Raw genomic sequence first — 23,022 nt, forward strand, 5'->3', positions numbered from 1 at the left:
TGAATAAAGTGAGAAAAAAACCTACAAAACTCGGAACAAAAAATCCAGAAAATATTCCAAATGCTCTAATTCATTATAATCCGGTTGGCCTCCAGGTCAAAGCCGTATTCTTGTTTGAATTCAGAAAACTCATGGAGCCGGTATGATGAGAAGCACGCCCGGATATGATAGAGGCTGAATCGTGATGATGGGGCACTCTGGATTCGCGATCGGAATAGTTGCCATGAGCATTAGACGCAATGGACACTTTCAGTTCCACAATCTCTTCCGCAAAGTTCTTCTTGTACATATCAACCAAGGCATCGTGAGAAGCCTTCAATGACGAAGGAACCAACTCTCCATGAAGCCACAGACACCGTCCCAGAAGAACCACCATTATATTGAACTTCGACCTGATCAGCCTGGCCTTCTCTGCGTCATCATCTGCATGCTCAGACGCAAAGAAAACGCGGTACTGGCCGACACCTCCATTTACTGGAGAATCAACAGTACCAGACAGCTCTCTTGACAGATCTTGGAACTGAGAATCGCTATTGGAGCCAGGATTTTTCAGGCAAAGCAGGCCGTTTCTTTCCACGTTAAGTAAACTCTCATTTTTAGCCGATAGCGATCTTATGGCATTTTCAATGGGAGAGATTTTCACAGTTTCGGAGCTCTTGACCTCACTTCTGTTCATCAACGTTGGGAAACCCAGTAGTGTCTCATATGAGGTTTCCTCAGTCCAAAGATCAGAAATGCCAGTTGCTCCAGGAAGTCTCTTTGAAGACACAAACACGTTAAGTTCTCTGTTTGCAATGTTTGCACCTGCCGAAACCATTCCAATGCTCTTTTCATCGCTATGGTGGGGAGTCACTGTCTTGACGTGCATGAACTTTCCAAACGGAGTCTGCTCAAGCATTGCCTGGGCCTCCTGCTCCCGAGACACAATTCTGGTACCTGGATAAAGTCTGGAGAGTCTGTCGTGAATTGAGGTGATATGCTCAAAAGGCAACCCTTCGTATATGAACTCACGGCCCCTAATTGACTTAGGAAACCCAAACCCAATGAACATCACTTTGAAAAAGGTGGGAACAAGTCTGTCAGTCTTATCAAGACTTTCGTAAACCGCGGCCAATTGGGAGTGACAGAATGCTAGCCCTTTCAGATCATAAGAGAAATTCTCGTAGGCACGGAGAAGATTTTGATAAACAACAGCCGCTTGCTCTAAGCTCTTCCCACGCACAAAGTTTGAAGCCATCATTCTATACAGAGCATCTTTGCGTTCAAAACAAGTCTGAGCAGGAAACTCAGGTTCGTCACAAGGCGGAAGCATAACCTCCGTATCCCAGTCGTAGGTATTTGCAAGCAACTCCAGACTTAATGCTGCCTGAACGAATTGGCCCTTCTCCATATTAGTGTCATACATCTCGTTGATAAAGGAGTGCAGCAATTCCGGCCTATTTACCTGCATCAAATATCCCGAGATATTCAGGTTATGGAATGTCCTGTCATCATCAAACTCGTCGCCAATTGGCACACTCTCGAGCTCGTCCAAAACGTCCAAAAAGTTGAAGATGGTTTTGAGAAGATTGTTGATCGACCCAAAGGCATCATCTTCGGGGTCAATTCTGACTGTAGACTTCATCTTCAAAGTGAACGAACTCTTCCCATGTACACGGTGAAATCCAGAGTGCAGTGACTCATACAGACCACTAATACATGCGCGCTCAATTTCAAACAGATCTCCACTTGTGACCCATTCGTTGACTATCATCGACCATAACATCTGAACTCCCAACTCCTGACAACCAGGATGAGACTGGAGACAGAATGACATAAGATCAACGATAATGCTGTATTTTCCAACTATGAAATTGCTTTGCTTGCCTCCCACCTTTTTGATTTGGAATCTGCTTTCAGTCTCATGAGAGGCTTCTTCAGAAAGGGAATCCCACACAGATCTCAACGCTTCCACTACACGGGTTCTTATGTCACCAGCTATATTCTTGCAAGCATTCTGGGAAACATCGGGAAGACTGTCAATGGAAGAAGGCCCCGCAAACGAGATTTTCAAGCATAGTTCGATGAATTTATTGAGCAGATCAACGTCCAGCGAAACCTCGTCAACCTGACAGTATTCCTTGAGGACTATCGGCTGAATTAATTCCACAACAGTAATGGAACACTCAACAAATAGAGAATGAAGAGAGATCCATTTCTGGCTGGGAAAGAATTTCCCTTGGCACAAGGTGTGAGCAGAGTGAAGCAAAACCTTGATGTCCTTTGCACTCAAAGAGCTCACGAAGGTGGATGTATCGCTGTTGAATAACTCATCTTGTTTGCTATCTGCGAATATTTTTTCGAAGCCCTTTGAGCCCGAGACTGATTTGGCGATTCTGGTAAAAATGACTAACACAACTGCGAGTTCGATCAGCACTTCTGAGAATTTCTCGGCATCCACCACAGAGTCTATGATGAGTTCAGGAAAAGGATATTCGCAAGGAAACAGCTGGGTAAATGATCTTTTGGGAACCACCAACTTTTCAATGCACCTTGAGCTCGAAAGACGCAGAAACAACTTTCCTACCAGTGGTAAAAGCCTGGCAATTCCACGATGAAGCTCGCCCCTATTATCGTGGTAGATTGGGCTTTGGCCAGAGAAAGTAGAGCAAACAGATACCAAAATTCCATTGGCCAATCTGATTGCATCGAAATCTTTCTCGCCATACAGAACCTCCAATGCCCAGCGAATGCAGCCATTGATAAGAGTCAACTGACAATCTTTTGAGTGGATCATCCACGAATACAATAACCTTCTGGCAACTATCAGCTTCGTGAGAAGCAACTTGCGCCAAAGAACGTGCTTTTTGACAGCCAAAGGATTTGCAGAATCGTCCTCCTGTTTCCCCAAACCATGCATATCCACAGCCTGTAGCCATTGGATTGAAATTTTCATGAGAGCTTGATCATCATAGAACCTTCTCAGACTCTCTAACCATTTCTCAAGATCTTCCAAAACCAGTACTTGGTCGGCGACCAGGTTATCGTTTCTGAGAGAGAGAAATTGAGTGATTGAACTGAGCAGCAAGCTGCAGTTCTTTTTGAATGTGAAACTGTCCTTAGATGTAGCTGCTACTGCGAGTCTAACAATCAACGGTGATATGCGACAAAGAGCTCTTCCTACATGGCTCCATTCCTTTCCAGCTCTGGAGAAAATCAGATTCATGACTGATACCAATTGCGGACCCACATGGGATACGTTGGAAATATGCTTCTGCATGAAATCGTCGAAAAGGTAGAAATACTGATCTTGTCTTGCAAGAACAATATCCAGGAAATGCACCAGACTCTCGAAAGTTGCTGTTGAAAGTCTGTCCAACTTTGCAGACGAAGAGTCTCTTAGCATTTCCGTCAAATCAAACAGTAACTCGGGGAAGAACTTCACCAGAGACGCAAGAGGAAGCTTATTGAAATTTCCCAATGCTGTGATGAGAGCCTTCTCGCCAACCTCAAGAGAGCTCTGGTGAAGTGCTCTCCAGTTCAGCATGTATTGCAGTGCAGGGTCAATGTTGTAATATTTGCCAACATAATCACTAGTGAACTCCAGAGTTCCCACTATATTCTCACGAGGTCCCACTATACTCAGAGTAGTTCCTTTAGGGTACTCAGGGATTCTGTTACCTCTTCTGAGATTCATCTTACCCTGCCCATAATACTCGTTGTTCACATATACTTTGAAAACCATATAGTCTGACGATTCCGTGCTGGCCCTCGTATTGAAGCCGGAGATCTGGACTGTTTCACTAACATGTTCCATTGGGCTCACTGATAAAAACTTCCAGTCAGCAGAGCCTGGCAGGTTTCCGCCCTTCGAAAACTGAAGCTCCTCATTGGTGGTGGTGAGGACCACAGTCACGTAGCTCGTCTTGGGGAGAACAGCCGTAGTGTTGACTTTCTCCACCTTGACGTAAAGGCGCTCATACAGAGGAAGATTGGGGTCGTATACCATCGTTCGTATGGCCGAAATAGCAGCATCACCAACATTGGACTCCAAAATTTGAGGCACCAGCGACTCGCTTTTGAACTCTTTGATTGAGAGTACCAGCTTCTCGGCTCTGGGATTGATAGCAACGCCTTTGCTTGATCCTGTGATGATCCTGTCAACCAATTCACCCCATCCGTTATTCAGAGTGTAAATTCCATTGCTGTCTTCTGGGGATCTAAAAGAGCTGAACATTTTGATTTGGAACTGATGGGCCTCACCCGATTCCAACGAGCCTTTCTTTCTCGAGAAGATACGAGAGATATCACTAACACCCGCTGCAATTCCGCTTCTTATTTCTGACAATTGTGACACAGAGGATGATCCCGAGGAATTGGTAATAACGTTCTCAGTAAGAATAGCAACCAGGTAGATCTTCCCACCATCAACCTCTGCGGCTGGGATGTTTTCAAATAGAGCAGCAGAGATATTGTCCAACTCAAAATTCTGTCCTGGTTTGATTGAAATAGCAAAAGATTCTGTCAATATTTTTCTAGAGCTTCTCAAAAACATGTATGCAGTCATACCATTATAGCCCTTTGGAAGAATGTTAGAAGAGCCAGTCACCGCTTTGAAGTCTACCAAGATGTGAGATGGTGGAACTCTTGCTAATCTTGAAGACTTCGAAGGTTCAAAAGTAATATTTTGTTGAGAAACTGGGTAGTTTGGTGACAACGCAGATAGCACTTGACTATGTGCTATCGTTATTGGAGACATGGTATCTTCAACACCATTCAACTGGAACAATCTACCAGTAGAATCCTCTCTTGCAATAACTGCATCGTGACCAACAACTCTGGTCCTTTTCAAGGAAAGCAATTTTGGAACACTGTTCAAGAGCGAAATTGCCTCTCTTCTGACTGAATTTATTTCATTTTGAGTCAAAAGACTATTGGTGAGACTGAGACTTATATCGTCCAACCTATCATGTATTTCCACCAGTTTCTCAAACAGTGAAAATTCACCTGAGGAATATAACATGTATGCATGTGCCATCAACGAGGCCAACGATATTGAAATGTCCTCCATTAACGAGGTGATTTTAGCTGGATCACTTGGAAATGCAGGCAGAGACTTATCGTTTTTCACATCTCGGCACTCCTCGACACTCTGATTGATCATTTCGGTATGTAGAATGCTGGGAACACTGTTCAGCAGATCATTTGACATCAAGTCGGAGATCTCGAGAATTGAGTTCTTATCGGTTTTCCCGAAAGGGATTTCTTTGATTGTGCGCAGAATCTGAAGTGGTACGATTCCAACGACGACCCGATTCTCGGCTAATTTATGCGTCGCCAATGAGGTAGTTGAAAAGTCGGAGGGAACCGGATTCGATACAAAATATGCCCTTCCCCAGTTTTCTCCATACTTTTCGAAAATATAACACTCGTCTCCAGGATACAGGCTCTTGAAATGCTTGGACAGTGATTTGGCGCCCTCTGCCCCGACATTCTCCAATGGCACGAAAGATGTCACCACTTTCATGTGGAGCAAAGAAGGTAGAGGAGTCCAGGTATTTGCCATTTTTGGACTATTCTAGTGGATTTGTTGATTCAAGCAATTGAAAAGTGCTGGTTATCTGGGAAAGAGTTTACTGAGGGGGCAGCATTTTGGCATGATCCAGGGGTCTTTGGACCGAACGCATCGATGAGCCAACGCAGTTTACTGGACATCGGACGCGTCATCAAACCCCCGGTTATCTACAACGTTCACATATATCGCTATCAGCGTTTAATTTTTATTATATATCAGTCTATATAATTTGTCAAAATCAAAATAACAGCCCTCGAACTCATGGTTCTATAAATTTTTCACTTTTGATGGGATAGAGTTACAACGCAGGTACTTTACCGAATCCGGAAATTATCACGCGTACCTTCCTATTTGGGAATATCACTTAACAATCTCACATGACCCGGGGATCCAAGAACCCGTAGTGAATTTGTCCATCGAAAGAACGACGAATACGGTTTTTGCCTTGATCAACGACGAAGGTTGCCAGTTTGACCTCCTCGCGGATATCGTTCGTAACATTAGTACCAAAGTAATCAGCCTGGACTTCTTTTTCGTTTAGTGTTAGCTCGAAGTACCCTCTGTACCAGCCTTCATTCCACAACACTCCGACGTTGCTAGAGACAAACGTTTCAGACAGTTTCAAGCAGTCTTCTATTGTAAAGTGTTTTGGAAAAGTTGTCGGCGAACTACACGCAGTTGATGCAAACTCCACCAGAAGAGAGCCTTCTCCTGTTTTCATATCGTAGCTTTCAACATCTTTCTTGAGTTCATGAACCCAAGATACATGAAAGTCACCAGATACGAGAACGACATTCGAGATATTGTTCTCATCTATTGCATCTAACAGACGTCGTCTGTTTGCGGTATATCCATCAAAAGAGTCGTAGTTTCGCTCAGAAAACGGGGCGCCAATGATATCACCAATGGCTCCAAACTCAACATGGTTGACCACTGTCTGACTTCCAATCACTTTCCATACAGATTCACTTGTTTTTAAAGAAGAATAAAGCCAGTCTTCCTGATCAAACCCCATCATCGTTCTTTCCTCTCGATCGGCAATGGAAGCAATGTAATCGGTATTGGTGTATACATCAGTGACGTCTCTTGAATAATGCCGTGTATCAATCATGAGAAGGTCCAATAACTTTCCAAATTTGAGCCTTCTCCAAATTTTGTTTATATTTTGCTGTGGTCTTATTGGAAGCCATTCAATATAAGCTCTAATGGCATTTTCTTTCCGTTCCAAAAAGTCCCAACCTATCGAGTTCACGCTGCCTCTGAGCCAACTGTTATCAGCAACTTCGTGGTCGTCCCACACTAGAATCCAAGGAAACTGGGCATGAGATAGTTGTAGGTCATGATCTGACCTGTATACTGCGTATCTGTCTCTGTAGTTTTTGAGTGTCCACATTTCCGTGTTAGGCAAATGTGTTCTACCAATTGCCGTTCCGTTGGTATAAACCCCGTTTTCGTGCTCATAGATATAATCACCCAAATGAATAACGTAGTCTACTGAGTCCTTCACTGCTGGCATTGCGTATGAGGTAAAGAATCCCCCTGCAAAATTGGAACAAGAGTAAACAGCAAACTTGAGTTCCCCAATCCAACTGTTTGGTGGCAATGTCTTGGTTCTTCCAATTCTGGTGGATTCTCCATCTGCCGATAGAAACTGGTAATAGTACGTTTTTCCAGGATCTAAGCCCTCAACATCTACTTTCACGGTATAATCAATTTCAGAGTTCGTGAAAGTGGTATAACGTGTCGCATTTTCCATGTAAAGAGACTCCGAAATGGCCAAATATACTGGAACTAAACCATGAGTATTTTTGCGGATTGTGATTCTTGTCCATAGAATTATCGAGTTCATGGTTGGATCGCCCGAAGCGATTCCATGCTCAAACGAACTTTCTGTCAGAACATTCGAATATCTGTATTCATCAACTGAAATGCCACCAAAACGCTCCAGGTTTCCATTGGAGATAAATTGAGGAAGACAAGCCGCGTTCTTTAGGAGAATCAATAGAACACAATATAACTGGTACCTCATTATTTGGTCCTAAAGCCAAAATCCCGTATATAGCAGCTGATATCACCTCTAATAAGCAGGAAAAAACCAAACCATGCCAGTGGCTCACAAGATAGACCCACGTGGAACTCCACGTGTTGCAACAGTTTGATAATATGTAGTATCGTTTTGTTCGTATCGTTGCAACTGATACCGAGATCACCCCTGGAAAACAAAGAGACATGTGGGGTTACAGCATTTTAAGTTCATGCACAGCTCGAGATGGCGCATACCGCAGGCTGCGTGCCAAAAGAACTTGGTGAGCAAACCCTGAGAGTAATAATCTGTAACTGGCCAATATACAGGTAAAATTACACGATGCTGGTTTGTCGGGGTGAGTTTGTCTTACGAAAAATGGTCTATTGAGGAACAGGGAACACTCACCGGGCAAGAAAATCCCACCACGCGCAGACATCTGCAAGACTAGCCAACCTGCATGATAAGAGCCGCACCTGGTATTCCACGTGCCCTTTTTGTACACCCGAAGTTACAGATTTATGATCAAAAGAGTTTTCACTTGGGATCAAAGGAATAATGCCCTTGCTATAAAATATTCCTCATATTCTCCACAAAACCTCTTGAAAGGTAGCAGACTTCAAATATAAGGCAACATGGTTGAGATTGGGAAATCCCGAGAGTTCGGAGAGAAAGAGAAAGAGCTCACTGAGCTCACTGAACTCAGTAACGACCAAGAAGATGAAAGAACTTTGGATCTTCAAGAGCCTTACTGGCGGTCCGTTATGGCCATTGTCACTGCTGGTTGCGCTTTCATGTCGGATGGATATCAGCAGGGCATAATGACACCACTCAATATGACATTGGCCAAGTCCTACTCTGGTTACGATTCTAGCTGGAAAACAATGGTATCAAACTCTAATCTTGTTGCCAATATTCTTGGTCAGATTGGCTTTGGATTCATTGTGGACCGAATTGGAAGGAAGCAAGGCTTTGCAATGACGACCGTCTTTATCATTTTGGGCTCCATTCTTGCCGCATGCTCCAAAGGCTCCTCCCAAAATAAGTTGTTTTGGATGCTTCTCATCTCACGGGGAGTATCGGGTATAGGGATTGGTGGGGAATATCCTTGTTCTGCTTCTTCCGCAATGGAGGCAGCAGATGAAAGGATGGGAAAACATCAGAAACTAATTCCGTTCATTTGTGCAACAAATCTTCCTATTTCATTGGGCATTCCTGTTGCCACTTGTGTTTATTTAATTGTCTTAGAAATTTGGGGTGAGACTAACACAAGTGGAATCTGGAGAACTTGTTTTGCTATTGGGGCAGTATTCCCAATGAGTATCTTCATTTTCAGATGGAGAATGCACCACGCAAAGGTCTTCCGTAAAAACGCAATCAAGGAAAAGGTTCCCCATAAATTGGTAATAAAGAGACTGTGGAAACCATTTATGGGCGTTTCGGTGATGTGGTTTATTATGGATTTCGTGATCTATCCAAACAACATCTTTTCCTCTTCTGTGATCTCCATTGTGTTACCCCATGCTGGTATAAAGAAAACCGCTGAATGGCAACTTTTCCTGGGATCTTTTGCTGCTTTTGGGTCAATTATAGGAATGTTTTTGTTTAAGTGGATGACAAGAAAACAGGTCATTATTGCAGGTTTCTTGGCATACGGAGTACTGAGTATAATCGTTGGTGCGGCTTTTGCTCAGCTTTCTAAAATTCCATCCTTATTTATCATCTTTTACGCCCTGATGAATTTGGTGATCTACGCAGGCCCGGCAAACTTACAATCAGCCGTTTCTAGTGAGTCTTTTCCAACAGCCGTAAGGGGTACCCTCTATGGTCTCTCAGCTGCTATTGGTAAGGCTGGTGCGGCCATTGGAACCGAGGTGTTTACACCCATCCAAACTCATGCAGGTAAAAGGTATACCTTCTTTTTATCTGGAGGCGTGTGTTTTATTGGTGCTCTTGCAGTCTGGTTATGGGTTCCTGATACTACTGATTACGATCTAGACGAAGAGGACAAAAAGTTCAACCACTACCTTCTCGCTAACGGCTGGACCGGGGAGATGGGAGAGAGAAATGACAAGCACCACATGCAGGCTTCAAATATCGAAAGTGATTGATTTGTCTAGCCTAAACTGGCTTCCAAGTTGAATCTAATCTTCCGTGTTATAGAGTCCTCAATCGCTCTCGGTTTGCCTCTTCGGAAGCTCCAACTTTACTCTCATTGTAAAAGCGGATACCTTATCAGAATCTAATATAATTTTCACCTTTCGACAGTACCTATAATGACCCGGCAAGGCCACCAAGTAAAGTCAATCGAACGCAAATTAGAATCATCATATAAAATATGATTCGAAAAAATTAAAACTGTCTCTTCGACCTCTGCTATTTTCCATATTATAATCGCAGAGCGTGAGCACGGCCATCGAGTCAGGTGATATGCACGTGATGAAATACAGGGCTGGAAACTGAGGGCAACACTTGGTGCGATCGCACGACCCACATCCTCCTGTCTGAAAAAGTTGAAGCTCTTCACAACCAGTTCTGACGGTTTACAGTACAACAATATACACATCAACTCTAAACTATGTCTGCTGAATCTACCATCAAAGCTTCCAACTGGAGATTGGTCGAAGTTGGCCGTGTCGTCTTGTTTGGCGAAGCCTTGGCCACCATCGTTGAGATCATTGATCAAAAGAGAGTAAGTTCATCCACGAGAAGCTAGCATCCACGCAGAAATCAGAATACTAACCACATTACAGGCTTTGATCGACGGTCCAACCATCCAACGTCAATCCATCTCTTTGGCTAGAGTCACATTAACCCCATTGGTTTTGGAAGGTCTCCCAAGAGGATCCAAGACTGCCACCGTCAACAAGAAGTGGGCCGCTGCTGAGATCGACAGCAAATGGGCTGCCACGTCGTGGGCCAAGAAGATTGCTCAAAGAAAGAGAAGATCCACTTTGACCGACTTCGAGAGATTCCAGGTTTTGGTCTTGAAGAAGCAAAAGAGATACGCTGTTAAGAAGGCTGTCGCTAAGGCTTAAGAAGATTGAGGGAAAGAAGAAAAGGAGATGTTGTATTCATGGTCGAACTATTTAATTATTCGATATGTATAATTTGAAAATACAAGGTTAAAAATAACGATTCCTCAGCGTAGTCATTTTTGCTAATTGTGATGGTTATCATAATTTTTCAGTGAGAATAGTAAATTACATATGTATACACAGGCCATCACATAACCATGGCTATTGGCAAAGCTGAAGCTTCCACCAATGTCTCCAAAAAAAATCGGAAAATTCCCATTTTATGGGTTATAACCCCGTTTGACCACTAGCACTCCAAAAAATCGTTCCTTTTCCTTTTCATACTCCCGAATTTCCGAGTAATTGCCGAATTGTAGGAAAGACTTTGGAAGGTCTCCCCCAGCCTTGATAGGCACCAGATAGAAGTCCTTCACGGAAACGGGTCTAGCTCCCACAACGCCGTATTTTTCGCGCTTCGCGAAATATTGGTGCAATCTTTGGTAGCTAAAACTGTTCTCTTCGTTTTCGAACTCGCTCGCGAGGCTTTGAGGCTCGAAGACTAGAACGTACAGGTCTCTGGTACTTGCTATCTCAGATAGGTACGGTTCGGCTTTTACAGAGTCTAATCTACCCTCGATCTCCACCAGTTCCTGGGTTCCAAACTGCTTGAACAGCGAAATGATCTTTTGGTTTTCCGACTCGGTTGGCACTCTCGAGAGCGTAGAACCCAGCAGTTTTGCAGATGCCCTAAAGGCCCCGAACTCGGGAAAGGTTAAATCGCCAGTCCACACTTGGTTAAACTGTGTAGATTCCGTTCTGAAGCCGACTGTAGGATCATATTCTTCATCGCTCTGTGGCGTGGTTGTGTTTTGGGCGGGGTAGTATTCGTCAGAATGAGTCTGTGCCGGAACATTGGGCTCGTCGTTCAATATCTTATCAAGCTCTGGGTCGTCATTCAATGTGTGCTCTGGTTGTTCGGTGTCATAATCTTCAACAGTGGCAGTCGTAGCAGCTGGATAAAGCAAATTGGCGTTAAAAAATGACTCTTGTGCTTCCTTTGCTTGCTTAGTCACATCCTTCTCCTCCTGCTCCTTGATCTGCTCTCTTTGCTGCTCGATCTCTCTTTCTCGCTCCTTCTCGTACTCGTAATTATCGATGACTTCTTCGCCTTTGTGGGTAATTTTAACTCTCGGAAGGTTCTCATTGACCTTTAGAACAGTTTGGTTGATACTCTGTTTGCGTACATCATCTGCAAACCGTTGATAATCAGCATTGAGCATTTGCTCACTGGACAGTTGGCTCAGGTCTTCCAGTGAAACTTCGCGGTTTAAAACTCTTGTGGACAAATCATTTTTGGTGTTCTTGAGGTTGAACAATAAGGTTCTGGCCTTTTCCAGATATTTCGCACCCGGCGAAGTCTTTTGGGCCAGACTTTTCTTGCCGGGCTTGAGTCCAATATGATCGTAAATGTACCCTTCAAGTTGGGAACCCCAGTCATCAGCCAATTTCTCTTTAGTGGTATTTTTCAAATCGGTATAATCATCTGGGATCTTCTGTAAAAACGTGAGGTAAAAATTTTGAGCCACCGAATGTCTTGTGGTGTTGATCGACTCCAGAGCCTCAACCTTGGAAATGGATTCTCTGGCAATTTTTGCTTTCTTGGTTGGCCTTTCGGACTCGGCCAATTTTTTGGCCTTCTGAGGTTCATCTTCTTGATATTCCAAATCTTTCTGGCCTGCTCCACCAACATAATCCTCGTAGCTCAATTTCAGCTTCAGATTCTTGAAGCTTGGGTTGGTGGGGTCACAGATATTGCAGTAATACTTCTGCGGAACCTTTTTCCTACCAAACATGCATGCAGTGTGTTGCCATGAATCACATTTTTCACATTGAATCATTTCACGGCCGTCTTCGATATAATCCGCAGTTGTCATTCCGCACACTAGACATCTGACCTCACCATCATCCTCGTCCTTCTCCTCGTTCTTTAAGGTCTGGGCCTTGCTCAACTGCTCCTCCAGAATCCTCTCTTGATCGAGTCGGGAATTCTTTCCCTTCGTACTCCTCGGCGATTTCCTAACAGGCTCCATGGTGGTCGGGAATGGTCTAACGCAGTGTCTTGTACTGTTACAGAAACCACAAACAAATCTTTTGGTGTATCATTCGGAGGTCACGTGACTCATGCGAGTGACAGATCTGAGAAGTCACGTGCACTGATACGCCAAATAAACACAGGGAACTTTACGACTTTGGATAGTGTTGTTCCTCCAAGCCTGTGACAACTTCCCAAAATGACAACGCCGGAGGCCAAAAAGCTCAATTTGGATGTCCCAAAGTATGCCTCGGTGGAGTTCCCGTTGGTGGTGAAGAATGTTGATAGGGCTATCGAGATGATTGGGGGTGAAGACTCTATCAGCCGGTCGTTACTGGGATCCTCTCAGATACAATTGAAGATGAGACCCGAGGACCCATTTGAGCACCCGATCCACTCGGCGTGTCTCAATACTGAGAATATTCTGTTAGAGGTTAAAGTGCCGAAAAGTGTGCTGAGGAAACACGCTGATTTGTCTTCAGCTCTTCACGAATGCCAGAGAAACGGGATAAAATACAAGGTCGGCGTTGCTGCTATATTAAACAAGTCGTTTAGATTCAGAGAGCTTTCTGACTTCCAAATTGTTACCAAGAATTCCAAGTTTGCGGACGAGTTTGAAAAATCGCTCCTCAATGGAGATCTGGAAGAGATCAAACAGTTTAGTGCTGGTTTAGACCACTATACCCAACCTTTCCCAGACGAAAGTCTGGATCTACCTCCGCCCCCGAGATTTGCGCGAACCAACGTTCCTTTCAGTTATCAGTATATGGGCAATCCTGTCACATCCTATATCAACGAGCACGGTGAGATTGCGGTCACTTCAAAGAGACAGCGTGCGAAGTTATGGACCATCTTCATAGACTGGGACGATCCCGTTCCAGTCGACTGCAACGATGAATTAAAGAACCAGAAACTTGCTGCTGAGCAAGAAGTTAGGTTGCTGAGAGAGTCTGGAAATGAGAGGCTGTTACAATCCTCCAACAGCAATTTTCTGCTGGAGTCCATCAGTCTCCTGAATGACCTGTTCCAGCTGAAACCCATATGGCTCAGAAGACATTTGCATTGGATCTTCCCGAAGCATTTGCGAGGCATTCTGAAAAGTGCTCTCCCGTTTGTGGCCTATTCTAGTAGAAAGGGTCCGTGGAGGCAATCCTATGTGAGATTTGGTTATGATCCGCGTACCGATCCCAATGCCGTGAACTACCAGGTAGAATCGTTCCGGATTCTTGGGGTATCGACTGACGAGGTTAGACTAGACCCAGACATACAACTTGCCGAGGATAACCTGGTAGTGCCCTTGACCCTACAGTCCTCTGGTCAAAACCTGCCGAGACAATTCATCTTTGACGGCGAATCCACTCCAGGAACCACCAGTTTCCATCTCGGAGATATACTGGATCCGGATATACGGAGCATCATTGAGACTGGGAAATCCACAGTTTGCACCGAGAGCTCTGGGTGGCTGACCTGGCCTGCGATTTGCCTTTTGCAGAGTGTCATGAGATACAAAATCAACTGTCTGTTCAAGAATGAGCCCATAGTACCCTCCAAACTGGAGAAGATCAAAAATAAACCGGTTTATCCCGAACAACGCACCGAGAAGGGATCCGATGAGTCTGAGGATGCCGAAAATGATAATGACGAAGACGACGACGAAGATGACGAAGACGACGAAGAACCTGCTGTTCTGAACTCACAGGCCAAGCATGATGTGTTTACACGGCTACGGCTGTTCAATCCAGAGGCATACCAGGAACTAAGTAAATTATCTGGGTTCTTGAAGCAGGAGGATCTAATGGACTTGGCTAGCCCAGGTCTCGAGTAAATAACCGGAATTTAGACTAATGAACTACCTCCATGAAGTGATATCTCACAGCCATGTCGGGCAATGCAATGTGCGGCGTTGTGATTGTTGGTGCACTACCCTGAAATTTGAAAACTCAATGTCGAGAACTCATGCTACTTTGAACAAACACTCCTCAGCTCACCCACCTCCTCCATTATTAAAAATGTCATATTCAAATATGTCGAAGGTCTGGAAAAGACTGGCCAGTACAGGAAGGCCTGCTGTGGCGGATGCGATTCCCAAAAGACCGCTCAAGAAGATCCAGGTTGGTAAGGCCAGACCTGCCATCTACCACAAGTTCGAATGCCATGTCCAACTATCTGACGGTTCCGTGATAACTCGTCGTTCGCAGTACCCAAAAGAAGAATTTCGTATGTTGGCTGATCAGAGAAATAACCCTCTTTGGAACGAATCGCGTGCCGACTTGTTCGTGGGTATTGATACCAAGGGAAGAATCAGTCAGTTCAGAGAGAAGTATGCTGCTTTCGATACTTCAAGTCCTGTCGAAGGAGATGTTGAAACGAAAGCCGGAGACTCGGCTGTCCTTGAAGGTCTTGAGGATTTCACAGAGCTCATGGACGGCGGATATGTTGAGCAGAAGCTGGGTGGTAATATCATGAACACCAAGTCCAAGGGCGGAAAGAGGAAATAGGAAAACTGAAGAACTTGTATATAAGAGTACCAAGAATAAAGAGAGTACAAATGGAGATGTAGATTGACTCTGTCATAAGACCGAGGAGACGAAAGATATACCGAGTGATATTTCAACATCAAAGAGATATATAACGTGTGTCTAAAAGATATAGAAGACAAAATGGCATCTACACCTACAAATGTTAGAAATGAAAAAAGTAACCTTCCTAAAAAAGCATGTTTTTGCAACGTTTACTGTAACATTCTAATTGGTTAAATAAACGATACAAAGCAATAAAGGCATTTTCTTTGTGAACCTACGCCTATCGTATACCTTGGTACATCTTCATTCTCCCGGACTCATCTTGGTTCATCTTCTTAGTATACAAACATTCCACCCTCTTCATCATTTCTGCTGGGCTGATATCACAGACATGCACTGGTACTTGTTGGAATAAGAAGCCTTCCACAACCGTATGGTCCCGTCATCACCAGCACTCGACAGAATGGTGCCTGTAACGTTCCAGCTGACCTTCCAGACCTCACCATCGTGGTCATTGTGGGTTGACAAAGTCTCTATCTGTATGTCTGAGCCTGGCTCTGAATCGTATGCACCATTGGTAGCGAAAGCGTCGAGCTCCTTCACCGTATCTTCCAGACCATCGTCTCCCTTCAAAGACTCTGTGAGCTTGAAAATACGAACATATCCATCCTTACACCCCGTGGCAATGAGATGATAACTCCTTCCCATAGTTGGTGCCCAAGAAACGCTACGTATCAATCCGTTGTGTTCAGGAAGCATCTTGCCCATAACGTACCTGTCGTTTTTGTCCTTGACATAGATGAACGCCTGGTCTAAAGCACACACAAGCACCTTTTCAGGTGAAAATCTGGATGGAGACCACGTTAGAGAAAAGTCTGATTGCAAGTTTGCTGCTGGTGGTACCGCCAATACACTTAGCTCGCTGATTAGAGTCCAATTCCGCAAATTCGAAGGCTCGAGTGCGTCATAGATTCTTAGCACTCCGTCACTACCGATCGTTCCTAGTCTCAATCCCAAGTGACTGGGTGCAAACGCAATATCATACAATGCCCCTTGTGATCCAGAGATGGTGGCCAGTCTCTTCCATCTCCTTCCAGAGCCTGCTTGCTCGTCGAAATCCTCCTCCCAAATCTTCACCGAACGATCGTACGAAATCGATGCAAGGATATGCCCGAATTCGGGAGCAGCAAATGCAACCTTCACAACTGACGAATCGTGTGCTTTCCATGAGTCGTTCAGAATCCACTCCGACGTGTTGGGGTCTAGGTCAAACACCTTGATGTGTTGGTCCGAAGAACATGTGGCTAATTGTCTTCCATAAAAATCGTACGCCAGGTCATGAATCAATTCTTCATGACCCGTGGCAAATGGCTTGAGTGATTCTTTCATATTTGCGATGAAGAGAAGTCTTTAAGAATAAGGTAAAATGGTCTTGTTACCTTCACTTGTCTTAGACGATTCATCCACATTTTTGATTAAAGCACTACCTATGACAAGTGCGGCACTGTCTGCGGGCAAAATGTATTTTTACTCTTAGTGAGCAGTTTGCACAGATATCCATTCATTACTATAGTCTGAGTCATGGCGAAGAAGACTGTCAATACCAAGACGGAGGCCCCGGAACCCCAGGCCGAATTTCCAAAGAGTCTCAAACAGTTCAAACCCGCTCCGTACTTCCAGTCGACCGCGGAGAGTCTGGCGAAGGACCAGATAGTGACGATTGACAAGCTATTCAGCTCCAAGTTTTGTCGGGAACTTATTGGGGTCTTCGGTTCATTTGACCTAGTTACCGCCTATATTCAGAAGCGCAACTACTACGCACCAAGGTATAACGACCGGATTATGCTGTCAGATAGACAGACTGCAGACTCTCTATGGGTTCATCTGAAGAGCGTTCTCCTAGAGGCTCAAGACCCGTGGATAAGAAATGAATTCAGCAACGCGATTGGACTTAACCCTGATTTCAGGATATACAGGTATAAGAAAGGCCATTATTTCGAAGACCATTACGACGAAAGCGTTAAAGTTGGTACAAATTTCACTAAGTGGACAGTTCTCATATATTTGACTGGAGATGACGAGTTCAAGGGAGGTGAGACTAAATTTGAAAACGGTGTTGCGGTCCATCCGTCCAAAGGAATGTGCCTTCTTCATAAGCACGGAGATTACTGTTTGATGCATAGATCCGAGTTGGTTACGGCTGGTGAGAAATGGGTTTTGAGAACTGACGTTGTATTCCAACCACGACCAAAATGAGGACTTTGGGATAAGTTTGATGAAAAAAAGAGTTTTGTCCAATTATGTCTAGACACACTCCAAATTAACCAAAGTGGTATACACTTCACGGGGCATCTTGAACTGCAAAATTCCTGCATAGACCAAGCAGTTCCTTGAAATCTGGCGCAAATGTTCACTCTTGTCGTTGTTCAATCCACTCTTCATCTCGTCAAGCAACAAATGTCTGGTAATGGTCATCGTGATGATCAACAGTCCTGGTATATTCTTGGAGATGCTCTCGTCCAACGTGTTGAACTGCTGAGACAAAAACCTGATTGTCTCTAGATCCGAACCAGCATTAGGGACCAGGCCCAGATCCATGATCGACTTCAGGCATTTACTGTAAGCCTTGGCTTCGTATTGCTCTCTGATCTTTATGATCTCCAGCAGCTTGGAGCAAGTCTCCCTGCTCTTGAGTGAAACTTTATCGCTTATCTGAGAGTTTCTGTTGTAAATCTTCATCAACTTGGTTGCGAGTGCGACGCTCTGATCCTCAAGAAGAGGAGCATATGAGATTTCAGTTGTGTTCAACAGCTCTCCCAGAAGCTTGTTAACAAGCGAGATCACCATATCATACTCCTCTGAAAGTTGGTAAAGCAAAATGCAATCATAGTATCTGCCTTCTTCTTCGGCTTTAAGTGCAGCCTGCTCAGAAATCTTGTGAAGAAAAGACGCTTCGTCATCCAGTTTGAGCAAAGACTTTCTCTCCTCAATGATTCCGGGAATTCTGTTTCCGTCCTTATCGATTTTACCAAGAAGAAGAACGAACTCTCTGGTATCCAGCACGAGCTCTCTTATAACACTCAAACTCAGGTTCACTTGTTCATCTGACTGATTCAAGGAGATCAAGATCAGATACTCAGCAGCAACCCTTGGATCACTGATTTTGAAGGAACTGACATATAATCCGATCAATCTGGCAAAAAAGATCTTTTTGGTCTTCTCGACGGACATAAGCTCATTGCCTTTACCTGTTACATTCAGCAATCCGTAGTATGACAACGCAATCGCAAGATGAACACTGTCCATCTCATTCACAGAGAACAGATAATGGACAGCTTCCTCATATTGACCAGTGAGTAACAACACCTGAAGATACATTGGATGGTTGCTTGAAGCATTAAACCTTTCAACACCGAACGAAAGAATGCTTCTTTGAAAATCGATCAGACTGTATCTCTCATGAATTGGATCGTCTTCAATATCGTTCTCCCTAACCAAACTCAAATGGATCCACACCCAATCTTCAATAGAAAGTGAAATGTATGGGAAACTCTTTTTGGAAAGATCACATCTGCCAATGATCTTGTACACAGCATACCTAAAAGGATCCGCTTCTCTGTTGATGTGCTTGAAATACTGGTTGAACTCGTTGGTGATTCTTCCCTGCATCTCATTTCCGAACTGCCTGTCGTTCTTATGGTAGGACTTGAGATACACCGGGAAAGATTTCTCCAGCTTTTTGAAAGAGTCGTGGTACTTCTCTGTAACCTGAATAGCGTCTTCTAAACAGCCAGCCCGCAGAAGGTAGAATATCAATGCCCATATTGGAACGCCGTTTATCAGAGAAAGATTGGGGACATTCCAGTCTCCACCCCGTTTCAGCTTATGCTCCAAGAATACGGAGACTTTCTCCACGTTGGTAGGCACAGACGTGCTTCCCGTCTGTACGAAGAAGTCGTTGAGGTAATCCATGAATTGATCTTCAAGATAGGTTCTGCTCTTCGAAACCACAAGCTTGCGGAAAGCGATGGCCTGGAAGTCAAGAGAGTCTCCAGAACAATAGAGCTCCTCATATTTGCGTTCCTTCAATCCCGCAGAATTGGATTCTTCCACGAAATCTACCAGTATCTTCCACGAGTCGTGCACGTGTCTCGACTTCACGTTCTGATCAAACTTGGTGATATCCGAAAAAACCGTGCAAATTGGGTAAGGCTTCCTCTGTTGACGAGACTCGTTCAGATCGTATACCGCCTGTGCAAACGTTTCAAATCTTTGTCTAATTGCAAAAGAGGTGGTTGGGTTAACAACGCGTGAAGGCTGTGCAGAGGAAGGTTTCACGTCCGCAAAATCGTTTTTCGAAGATAATAAGCTCCTTCCCGAGACTCCACCCCACGACACGGGATCTTCTGCGGTCTTGATTTGTTTGGATGGTCTTCCAGAGCTACCGCGATTGAGAATGACTGAAAAAGATTCACGTAGGGCCTCTTTTCTCTGTTTCCAATCCATAGTGATGTTTTGATTCACAAACATATCAAAGTCCTTAGCAGCAGTAGCAAGCGACTGCTCAATGGCAGCAAGTATATTCTCATCTTTCTTTGCACTGATGTAGTTGTCGACATCGCTTTGTTGTGATAGAGGTGTTTGATTTGCACCTGGTGCTGGCGAAGCCGCAAATTGACGAACATTTATGGATTGAATCTCAGACTCAATCTCTTCCAACGTGATCCCACTTCCAGCAAGCAGGTAGTGGGCTTTTGTGTAATGACGATCTTCCGATTTGTCGCCGCGTAATTCATTAGCCTTTCTTCTGATCTCGTTGGGGCCCAGGTTGACGGTGCCAATGTCGCTGGACCTTTTTGGTAAATTTTTCGCAGACTCGAGCAGCTCCTTTAACGAAGCCTTTGGAGCAGGGGGGAAAGCTGAACCAGTTGGCATGTTGTTGTGGCTGAAAGGATGGTTACAAGACTTTGTTGTAGGTCCAAAAGCGTTGGAAACAAAACATATCAGGTCTTGAAAGAAGCTTTGAATATTTTGATTAGGACACGACATTAAACTTTTCAGTGCGGCGTTCTCGAGTGTTTTTTTTGGTGTATTGGTCGAGCAATGGCAATAAGTTTATCTTTACATGGAAAGTTTTATTTTACATTTTATTATCATATAATGGTTTCTATTTGGATGAAAAGAAATCCTTTGTACCCTTGATTGCTGTTCTAGCATCCATTGGTTTCGTACTCTCCAGACGATTGCATATCCAACGAGAGAGCTTGCCCTGGATCCTATCAGTTCCATACCGTTGGTCCAGCAGATAAATGCATGCGTAATCACCCATGTGTCTGATGGATCTACCGACACTTTGATTGACCGCTTTCATACAAATATTTTCGTAATAGTTGCGAGCACTCTGAGCAGCTTCAAATTTGGACTTTCCGGTCTCCACCGCTCTCTGTTCAATAAACTCTTTTTTGGCCAACAATTCCCCTGAAAAAGCATTAGGAAAAGGCAGGCCAACCATTATAACGCCTCTAGCCAAATTGTCGGAGAAATTGATGCCCTCAGATAGTCGTCCACCGACGACAGCAAGTAGCAGAGCACCTCCATGCTTATGGATGAGAGCAGTATACTTAGCAAGGGCGTCTTCTGAGCTTTCTTCCTTAACAACGGGCTTGATATGAGTAATCCTGGACAAACTTCCACTGTTCTCCCATTGAGACACAATCTGATCCAAATAAGCGTAACTGGGGAAAAAAGCCACCACTCCACCCGGTATGTGCTCGATCAATGATATCACTGTTTCTCCGAGCTCACCAGCCATACTGTTTCTTTTCTCAAAAGAAAACTCCAGACTACCTCCATTGATCCCACTACCTATTGGAAAAACACTCAGTTTATCACTACTGATAATGTGGTCGCAGCTGAATTTCATAATCTTCTCCTTCGGCACGTATGGAAAAAGGATATCGGTAAACTCTTCCACTGGTTCCATAGTGCCACCTGCCAATAAAACACACCGAGCTTGGTCTACAAGATCTCTCATGGCCTCACTCGGATCCAACAGCAGATATTTCAGGCAAACATCACCGGTCGGAGTTTTATCAAAAAACATCTTTCCACTTTTGGAAGGATTGGACATGCTGGTCATAAATTGTGTCACACCGAACAATAGCGGTTGGTGAGAGGTGTTTTTGGACCCGGAAACCTCCTCTAGATAACTATCAATCTTGTAGGCAATTTTCGTTTTGCTAACGTATCTCACCAGGGAATTAAAATTGATCGCATCACCAGTGGTTCCTTCAAAAATGTCTGCCGCAGTGACCTTGAGGCCAATCGGTATTTTCTTGTGAGATTTCACTGTCCTCACAATGAAATCGGATAACAAATTGAGAAACTTTAATAGTCTAGCGAGGTTGATCCTATTTCCAGCGTTTAGTCTCGCCTGAAACTTTCCAAGATATAACTTCAGGCAGCCTTTTGCATCAGAAATGTTTTTGTATGATAGACAGCAGGAGTTCATGCTCGTAATTGTGTCAAACAAGTTGTGAGCTTCATCTATCACGACAATTGCATCTTTTACTCGTAAAGATAACGCATCCCTGGTGGATTCTTGGAGGAGCAGCTGGTATGGAAGAGTTATCACCTCTGCCATATTCACTGCACTTCTTGAGCTGTAGTACGGGCAGATTCCCAGTGAAGCACCTATATCATGAAGATCTTCAATATCGTGTGCTTTTGTGTAGGTCAAATCTCTAAATCTTTTCACCAAGATATCGGAATTTATATCGTTGAGCTTTGGGTAGTGAGGGCATCCGTTCTCTGCCTTCTGCAAGTCCAAACACGATTCAGTGATTGCATCGTTTCCTGTTAATTTGGAAACTCTTTTATTGATGCATAGTTGTTTTCTCGAGCCCAGTGGCAGGCATTTGAGATGTTCTTCGCTGCCGTGGATGGAGGAGGGAAACTTGGTTATTCTCAATTGCCCTGAAAACTGGCTCAACTGTGAATGCGTTCTTGAGGATATCAGAATCTTGATTGGATTTGAAGGATCGGAATCCTCGGATTCTCTAGCCCGCCCGGTGTCAAGAGCACTCATTAGTGCTTTCACGTCGTCATTGACTGCTCTTAGCTTATCAGCAACTTTCGGTTTAGCTAAAGCCTCGTCGTAATCCTCGGGTATATACCTACTGTTATCATTCTCCGCAGAATTCTGGTGTCCACGTGGCTTCTTGTGGATTTTCACCTCTAACAAGGGCATCTGTGCCTGTTCTAGTTTCAGCTTCTCCAGATGGTTCTCGTACTCTTTCAACTTCAGATCTCGCTTCACCAATACTTTATTGCGATACGCCTCTTTGATCCATTCAGGCTCGTCGTCACTGTCTTCATTTTTGAGTACTTTGCTTCCTGTTGCTTTGTTCTTTCGTAGCCATGTCATGGTTGAGCATATCAGAGATAGAGTCTTTCCAGTACCCGTGGGGCTCTCAAATAGGCCCACTTTGTAGCCCTTGTCGACCGCGTCGTATATCGCGTTCATCAGCTCCAGCTGGACTTTATACGGAACATATGGATGGTAAAAGGTTGCTTCGTCATTCTCTGTATTTTTAACAGACATCAAAGACGGAATCGTGCTGTTTAATGTCCATACCTGTGCCATGAAAAGTTTCATTTCTGGCTTTCTAATAACCATGCGCGATGCCTTCTGTGCCGCACGCGAAACGCATGGCTGCGCCTAAAGTATGGACTGTACTGTGGATGTCGGAGGAAATCAGATAATCAAACATACTATATATACATTAAATTTATTATAGGTCAAAAATACAAAG

The 23,022-nt window shown here is 44.2% G+C and overlaps 11 protein-coding genes across 11 annotated transcripts; 5 read left to right on the top strand and 6 right to left on the bottom strand.

The window, feature by feature from the left end:
- Window positions 1–73: 73 nt before the first annotated feature.
- On the bottom strand, window positions 74–5,545 carry KUCA_T00000033001 (uncharacterized protein; the record flags this gene model as incomplete). The annotated part of the gene is made up of 1 exon (XM_022604532.1): window positions 74–5,545. One exon carries the CDS (start codon window positions 5,543–5,545, stop codon window positions 74–76), a length of 5,472 nt encoding a protein of 1,823 aa, XP_022456091.1.
- A 382-nt stretch (window positions 5,546–5,927) lies between these two features.
- Window positions 5,928–7,583, bottom strand: KUCA_T00000034001 (uncharacterized protein; the record flags this gene model as incomplete). Its single annotated transcript, XM_022604533.1, has 1 exon — window positions 5,928–7,583. The coding sequence occupies one exon, from the start codon at window positions 7,581–7,583 to the stop codon at window positions 5,928–5,930; it is 1,656 nt and encodes a 551-aa protein (XP_022456092.1).
- A 629-nt stretch (window positions 7,584–8,212) lies between these two features.
- Window positions 8,213–9,688, top strand: KUCA_T00000035001 (uncharacterized protein; the record flags this gene model as incomplete). The annotated part of the gene is made up of 1 exon (XM_022604534.1): window positions 8,213–9,688. The coding sequence occupies one exon, from the start codon at window positions 8,213–8,215 to the stop codon at window positions 9,686–9,688; it is 1,476 nt and encodes a 491-aa protein (XP_022456093.1).
- Window positions 9,689–10,155: 467 nt separating this feature from the next.
- Window positions 10,156–10,615, top strand: KUCA_T00000036001 (uncharacterized protein; the record flags this gene model as incomplete). The annotated part of the gene is made up of 2 exons (XM_022604535.1): window positions 10,156–10,269; window positions 10,331–10,615. 2 exons carry the CDS (start codon window positions 10,156–10,158, stop codon window positions 10,613–10,615), a joined length of 399 nt encoding a protein of 132 aa, XP_022456094.1.
- A 260-nt stretch (window positions 10,616–10,875) lies between these two features.
- Window positions 10,876–12,684, bottom strand: KUCA_T00000037001 (uncharacterized protein; the record flags this gene model as incomplete). Its single annotated transcript, XM_022604536.1, has 1 exon — window positions 10,876–12,684. One exon carries the CDS (start codon window positions 12,682–12,684, stop codon window positions 10,876–10,878), a length of 1,809 nt encoding a protein of 602 aa, XP_022456095.1.
- Window positions 12,685–12,885: 201 nt separating this feature from the next.
- Window positions 12,886–14,511, top strand: KUCA_T00000038001 (uncharacterized protein; the record flags this gene model as incomplete). Its single annotated transcript, XM_022604537.1, has 1 exon — window positions 12,886–14,511. The coding sequence occupies one exon, from the start codon at window positions 12,886–12,888 to the stop codon at window positions 14,509–14,511; it is 1,626 nt and encodes a 541-aa protein (XP_022456096.1).
- Window positions 14,512–14,695: 184 nt separating this feature from the next.
- On the top strand, window positions 14,696–15,184 carry KUCA_T00000039001 (uncharacterized protein; the record flags this gene model as incomplete). The annotated part of the gene is made up of 1 exon (XM_022604538.1): window positions 14,696–15,184. The coding sequence occupies one exon, from the start codon at window positions 14,696–14,698 to the stop codon at window positions 15,182–15,184; it is 489 nt and encodes a 162-aa protein (XP_022456097.1).
- Window positions 15,185–15,571: 387 nt separating this feature from the next.
- KUCA_T00000040001 (uncharacterized protein) lies at window positions 15,572–16,597 on the bottom strand (the record flags this gene model as incomplete). Its single annotated transcript, XM_022604539.1, has 1 exon — window positions 15,572–16,597. The coding sequence occupies one exon, from the start codon at window positions 16,595–16,597 to the stop codon at window positions 15,572–15,574; it is 1,026 nt and encodes a 341-aa protein (XP_022456098.1).
- Window positions 16,598–16,789: 192 nt separating this feature from the next.
- Window positions 16,790–17,464, top strand: KUCA_T00000041001 (uncharacterized protein; the record flags this gene model as incomplete). Its single annotated transcript, XM_022604541.1, has 1 exon — window positions 16,790–17,464. One exon carries the CDS (start codon window positions 16,790–16,792, stop codon window positions 17,462–17,464), a length of 675 nt encoding a protein of 224 aa, XP_022456099.1.
- A 48-nt stretch (window positions 17,465–17,512) lies between these two features.
- Window positions 17,513–20,143, bottom strand: KUCA_T00000042001 (uncharacterized protein; the record flags this gene model as incomplete). The annotated part of the gene is made up of 1 exon (XM_022604542.1): window positions 17,513–20,143. One exon carries the CDS (start codon window positions 20,141–20,143, stop codon window positions 17,513–17,515), a length of 2,631 nt encoding a protein of 876 aa, XP_022456100.1.
- Window positions 20,144–20,375: 232 nt separating this feature from the next.
- Window positions 20,376–22,886, bottom strand: KUCA_T00000043001 (uncharacterized protein; the record flags this gene model as incomplete). Its single annotated transcript, XM_022604543.1, has 1 exon — window positions 20,376–22,886. One exon carries the CDS (start codon window positions 22,884–22,886, stop codon window positions 20,376–20,378), a length of 2,511 nt encoding a protein of 836 aa, XP_022456101.1.
- Between the last annotated feature and the right edge of the window lie 136 nt (window positions 22,887–23,022).

The sequence above is a fragment of the Kuraishia capsulata genome, genomic scaffold, assembly GCF_000576695.1.
Source record: "Kuraishia capsulata CBS 1993 genomic scaffold, Kuraishia_capsulata_scaffold_1, whole genome shotgun sequence".
NCBI classification, from domain to species: domain Eukaryota; kingdom Fungi; phylum Ascomycota; class Pichiomycetes; order Pichiales; family Pichiaceae; genus Kuraishia; species Kuraishia capsulata.